This window comes from Cyphomyrmex costatus, unplaced genomic scaffold (genome assembly GCF_001594065.2).
Source record: "Cyphomyrmex costatus isolate MS0001 unplaced genomic scaffold, Ccosl1.0 scaffold135, whole genome shotgun sequence".
Classification (NCBI taxonomy): domain Eukaryota; kingdom Metazoa; phylum Arthropoda; class Insecta; order Hymenoptera; family Formicidae; genus Cyphomyrmex; species Cyphomyrmex costatus.
Genome location: NW_017275337.1, coordinates 2,013,074 through 2,019,539, shown reverse-complemented (window position 1 = coordinate 2,019,539; position 6,466 = coordinate 2,013,074). Strand labels below are relative to the sequence as shown.

The 6,466-nt window shown below is 28.9% G+C and overlaps 1 protein-coding gene across 1 annotated transcript; it reads right to left on the bottom strand.

Moving 5' to 3' along the window:
* Nucleotides 1-2,870: 2,870 nt before the first annotated feature.
* On the bottom strand, nucleotides 2,871-5,869 carry Mdh1 (malate dehydrogenase 1). Its single transcript, XM_018551161.1, has 5 exons — nucleotides 5,748-5,869; nucleotides 4,972-5,167; nucleotides 3,932-4,254; nucleotides 3,360-3,737; nucleotides 2,871-3,056 (listed from the first exon to the last, which is right to left on the bottom strand). The coding sequence occupies exons 1-5, from the start codon at nucleotides 5,748-5,750 to the stop codon at nucleotides 2,958-2,960; spliced, it is 999 nt and encodes a 332-aa protein (XP_018406663.1). The 5' UTR covers nucleotides 5,751-5,869; the 3' UTR covers nucleotides 2,871-2,957.
* Between the last annotated feature and the right edge of the window lie 597 nt (nucleotides 5,870-6,466).

The following is a 6,466-nucleotide window of genomic DNA, read 5'->3' as shown; positions in this document are numbered from 1 at the left end:
TTTGTTTTGCCTCCATATTTTATTTCTGAATTTAGATAAAAAGTCATATCATATATTCTTGTTCTTTTTTTCTATCCTTTTTCTTTTCTCAGATATACCTACGTTGAAAAATGTATTTTACTATTTCAGTAAATTCGGTTTCGATCAATAAATAATTTATTATTTAATGCTTCAAGCTCTCTTAAAATCACATTAATTTTCTGTATATTGATCTTCGTAATATTTCGCATATATCTATATACATTGGGTTGATTCATAAATAACTTTCATTTTCTTTTACTAAGTTTTTATAAATAATAAAACGCAGTGAGCTACGATACGTTTAGTATTTCTTAATTTTCTCGCATAACGTGAATTTTATTTCATCGATAATTTTAAACCGTTGTTATTGGAGTTGGAATAACCTTGATTCGGAATCAGTCCATAAGTCATTCGATATCTTCCGAAATAAATTATCATAAACTATTTTGACACTGTTTGATCTGTTATAACACTTTCACTATAGATTAATGTAATTTGCCAGATTAATGTAATTTGTTCAGCCAAGTTCAGTTCCCTTAATAAATTCTCTAAAATAATGTTATACATTATGGCGCACATATGTACTTTCAAATCTTCCGTTTTAAGAGTATTTTTACGATTTCATAAAATAATGTACTGTAATATATACGGATTTGCAACTAAGGGATTCTTTACTACTAAATGAATGTAAAATTATTAAGTGTAATTAAAGTGTAGCTTGGGATTCTTAAAAGATAAATTTATAGTATCTACAACATAACTTATGAATCTGGACTCGGTGCTGGACCTCTCGATCTTGACCAAGGTAATCGCCATCTCCTATAAAAACAAAACGATATATTAATTCCTATTGATATAAAAATTAGATCTTTTTACATTCTAAGGTCATCTAAATTTATCATACTCTACTCTTCTAATTTTTAATATTTAAAAAAATATATATATATATTGTATATTAAAAGCAATGTGACAGATTATTATTATTTTCTTATTCTTATACTGCAAATCGAAAATTATTTATTTGAATACACATACCCGCGAATGCTTGAATGCGCACAAGTGCGGTGCGTACATGTACACGCGTATGTATGTTGTATTATATAATTATTGGAATATTCAGAAGTATAAATGACACGTTTTAAAAATTTGATTGTATAAACTATTATAAAATTGGTCGAATTTGAAAATAATTTTTCATAAAATATCTATATTTGCTATTTTCATGGGAGAAAAACTTGGAAGTTTTTTACTTGAATAGAGAGCCATTTATTTTAATGGCTGAATAGCCATTTTCTTCATTATAGAAATGTTATCATATTTTGAAAATAGTCTGCAAAAAACAAATTTAAAAAAAAATTTTATTTTCTTTTTGCTCATTTCTATCCCTTCGCTTTCTTTTATTTTCTTTATTATGATAATACTTATATGCACATATATTATGTAAAGAAATTATTATGCTCTAAAAATGTTTATGTAAAAGAAAATTATGTAAATCGAAATTGAGAGAGAAAAAGAGAGGGAGAGAGAGAGAGAGAGACATAATTCGTAAAATAATAAATTTTTCATTCATGATATTAAAAATGTTTCGTATAGTATTTAGGCCAATATTTACAGCTTTCAAACACTACTCCTTAACTGTATATTTATGTATTTAACGTCTAAATATTCTATATGCTAAAAAAAAACGCAAGAGTATGTCTTTACATGTGGAACGAAAAAACAAGTTACGATATTATGTTGCGAGCGTTACCAAAATCGAATAAACTAATCACTATATCATTGTACAATACTATGCTACTTAATGCTCAGGCGCGTGATTATTATAGAAAAAATTCGATATATATATATATATATATATATAGCTGTAATAATAGTTTCTAGAATATAAGATATAAAGATAATATAAATGTGAGAAAAGATTGAATTAATATGATATATTGACTTTAAGAATTATCATTACTGTAATATAAATTATTCTCATGAAGGAGATGAATAAAAGCAAAAAAGTGCTGTAATGTATAATATATTTCCCAATATATACCTTTGTTACAAGTTTTATAAAGTTATACATAAACATTATGTATACCGTATATATCAATATAATTTGCATATACGATCTATAACAGGATACGTAACATTTATATTTTATTATTAATTATGTATTAACGCTTTCATTTTTTCTTTCGTATCCTCTAATCAAACTGTTTTTCATCTACTATATTTACATTGAATTACGCGTTTATTCTATTTAAGTAAAAAAAAAAAAAAATTGCAACAAGATGTGTATTACTAAACTCTTTTTCTATGTAACGTTAGTTATTGTGCCAAATAGGCTGTCACCATAGATGTGATTTTTTATATTTAATTTTTAGGATCCTTATATATATATATATATGCAGTATTATATTTTTTTTTATGACAACATATTTACATATGTACGTATATACGTAAATACATGTACGTATATAAGGTGTCCAGTAAGTGACAAAAGTAATCGTAACAACGGTATAGATTCCCGAAATCATTGAAACAAAAATGCCAAAATATCGAAGATACTACAGTTTTTGAGTTATAAGTATTTAAAACTAGTGAATCATATTGCTTAAAATTCGCGCAATCAAATATAGTTGAACATGCCAATCTCACATAAACGCGCTATCTTTAGGCGATATTGTTCTATAATTATTATATATTATAACCTCGATATTTTGGTATTAGAATTTTCGTCTCAAAATGATTTCAGAAATCTATCTTTAAATATTGTTACAAACTTTACAACACACCCTGTATATGTATGTACGTACATATATATTTATGCATGTATGTATGCATATATATACGTACGTATGATTTATTATATAGAAGAATTATATATTTTACAATTTTGATAACAGAAATTTCTTTTGCATCTCACTGTTTAACACTGGTGTTACTAGTCACTTTTTCAGTACATTATTTGCCTCAGCACGTTCTTCTTCTAATTCCTTAGATGTAATATCCAGCTTTGACCTTGCGAAGTTGTTAACTGGGAGATTCTGAAAATAGATCATTATAAGATGAATATTTTTCTGTTTTTTTTTTATAAAATTTGTCTAAATATGGTGAAATGCTGCATTTACTTATAATAATTTTGATTTTTGAATAATCAATTTAATTTTGAATAATTGTTAAAAAAACATCGCTAATTGTGTAAGTGCAAATTAAATCGCTGCATTAAGATACAGAAGTATGTCAAATATGGAATATTTCAAAATTATGAAAAAAAAGTCGATATTTGTATCATACATCGACTTAAGTTCGAATTACTTTGAGATATATTTTTTTACATGATAACTTACTTGCACTATCTCATATTGCTTGTTCTTGATAATGACAGGAAAGGAAAATACAATATCTTTTGGAATTCCATAACTTCCATCAGATACAACACCCATGCTAACCCATTCTCCAGGTTTAGTGCCAAACCACCAATCTTTCATATGATCTCCGGCGGCTTTAGCAGCAGACATAGCAGAAGACATTTTTCTAGCCGCTATTACGGCAGCGCCGCGTTTTTGAATTGTCTCTACAAAAGTGTTATTCAACCACTCATCATCGTTTATCTCAGATAATACTGTTTTTGCGCCAGATAAAAGCGTTACAGTTGCATGCGCTGCATCTGGATATTGCGTGGAACTGTGATTACCCCAGATAATGACATTCTTCACTTTATCCACCTGTATTAACAAGATTATAGAATTTATAGGAATTTATCAAAACAGTACATATATATGTTGCAACAATATAAGTATAGTCTTATTGCTAATACAAAAAAACATTTTAAATGAAAGAAATATCAACTCTCTCTCAATGATAAATCAAATTTCATATTTTGTCAAAAAAATGTTCTAAGCGTGATAATATATATTACCTGTACATTTAATCGTGCGGCTAATGCTGCCTGTGCTCTATTTTGGTCCAATCTAGTCATCGCCGTAAAATTTTCTTTTGGAATAGATGGTGCATAATGTGAACAAATAAGCGCATTAGTATTGGCAGGATTACCTACAACTAACACCTTGACATCTTTACGTGCATATTTATCCATTGCTTCCCCTTGCACCTTGAAAATTTCTATATTTGCAGCCAAAAGATCTTTACGTTCCATTCCTTCTTTTCTTGGCATTGCACCAACCAGAAAAGCAGCTGCTACGTTATTGAAGGCCTTGGCTGGTTCAGCCGTTGGCAAAATCTCTAAAAATTTAAATTAAGCTATTTACAACTATACAAATTGTTAATAAATATAAAAATTAGAATATAAACATAAATATAGCAATATAATGTTATATGCATATTCTATACTATATAAACATAAATTTGTCAAGGAACATGTACTTTCTTAATACTGGAATTGCCAATAGTATTCTACTAGAATTGCTAAAGATGTTAATTCGGCAATATTCTATGTTTATTTCTGGTTGATTATGAGTAGTTATTTCAGTATTATTTGTATTTTTTTAATTAATTGTATTGTATTCACATATTTTTAATATATTCTGTATAATGTGTATCTAATAACAAATTAAAATTATTAATGGAACCAAAAGATCATCATTAGAAGTATATAATAATAACATCAATGTTTTTTTTTGTTATTAATTTATCTCATAAGATTTAACAAGACATTTCTGTATTATTTTTAAAAATATTCTTTTACACAAATAAACCTTAAAATTCTGATACAATATCAGAATTTGATATTAAGTTTCTTGTACGTATAATTTGTCTTTACTATTACTATATGTATAATACATATAATAATGGACATCTCTCTTGTGCGCACGTACACACGTATGTACACACGCGCGCATGCATTATTAAATATTCGTAATTAGATATCTGTGCACATATATGAACATGTTTAATATTCTTCATACGAGACTAATTTTTAAATGAGTTCTTAACACTTACCTCGTAAGAGAGGAAGTGCTAAATCTTCTAATTCCATAACCACACCGTCCAATACCTTCATCATAGGTGGAATATCTAATAATCTGAGATTAATAGGTTGTTGTAAACCAAAAACTGTACCAGCTGCAATCTGATACAGCAACGAATATGCAATTTGACCAGCAGCACCAGTAACCACGACATTTATTGGTTCCGTCTAATACAAAAAATTAAAAAAAATTCTTATTTTTATATATTACGTTTTAATAATAATATAATAGTTTTTTCGTAATTAAAATTGCATTATGTACAATTATTGTAATAAGCTAATCACCCGTATATCTATATTTTACAATTAATATATACTATTATTTTTCAAGAATAGTAAAACATATTAAGTTTAATATACAAGTTTTTAACAAATTTTAATATTGTAATATATAAAAATTGTCTTATTAAAACAATCATTTGTGCAAGCGCGTGTAAATATGTGTATGTCCGTGTGTGTCCTTCCAATGTAATCCGATTTTTTTTTAACACACCGCACGCACACGCGCGCGCAGGTGTATGTGTGTAAAAAAAAAAACTGATTAAATTTAAATTAGCAAATTTAATATGTATTTAATACGTGAAAATCATTGACAAGCAAGTTAACATACACATACGACACAGGATTACGATTTTACGTGAAGGTCAAATAAAGGTGAAACTAAAGATAAATTTTGCTAAGACATACACGATATCAACTACATTTTTCGTTATCACAAAATCAATAATATATAATATCATAAACTTACCATTTTTCTTGTAATACGCTTATTAGCGAAACGATGAAAGAAAAGAACCGTCTAAAGTACAATTAGTATGATTAAACCAGAGGATAAAAGACTACCCTCAACATTCACGACTGGAAGCGAACACTCGTCACCCGACCGACTCTGGAAAAAATAATGAAATAGCTGCGTTCGGAGTGCTCTTTTTCTATAGTGCACGTGACATATGCTATAATATAAGAGCACTCCGACGCCTCAGATTTGCTGTTTAACGAAAACGCAGCTATGGCCACTGAAAACTGAAGTATGGTGAAAGTAAAGTCCTAGATATCATGGTGGAATATTTCCACCATGCTACGGCGTGTTCAGATTCCCACCCGAGTGCTCCCTGGGTGTCATGTCATCCTTGTTTAACATTTGGCAAACAATAAAGATAGAAGGATACCTGAGTGGCACTCGGGTGGGAATCTGAATATAGCCCTAGATATCAGAGAAGCGCAACCGATGTTCCGCGTCCTGATTAGCTGACTGTCAGCCAATCATGACATTCATTCAGTGGTATTAAAAATGGCTGACTGAGTGCCACTGTCACCTAGTGACCCTCTAATAAGAGTCTGGACACGTGAAGTCCGCCATTATTCGTCGAAATTGTGCGAGAGAGAAAAAATCATGCTATCTCATTCTAGTGGCGCTGTAAGTTGTAGCTGATTGTAGCTCTACAAACTTCATAGTTTCTGTTTCTG

Bases quoted from the DNA above. Each gene is read 5' to 3' on its own strand.
- Mdh1 (XM_018551161.1), bottom strand. The intron at 3,738-3,931 runs GTAATATATATT...TTGTTAATACAG, and splicing joins CCGCACGATTAAATGTACAG to GTGGATAAAGTGAAGAATGT. The intron at 3,057-3,359 runs GTAAGTTATCAT...ATCTATTTTCAG, and splicing joins AGCAATATGAGATAGTGCAA to AATCTCCCAGTTAACAACTT.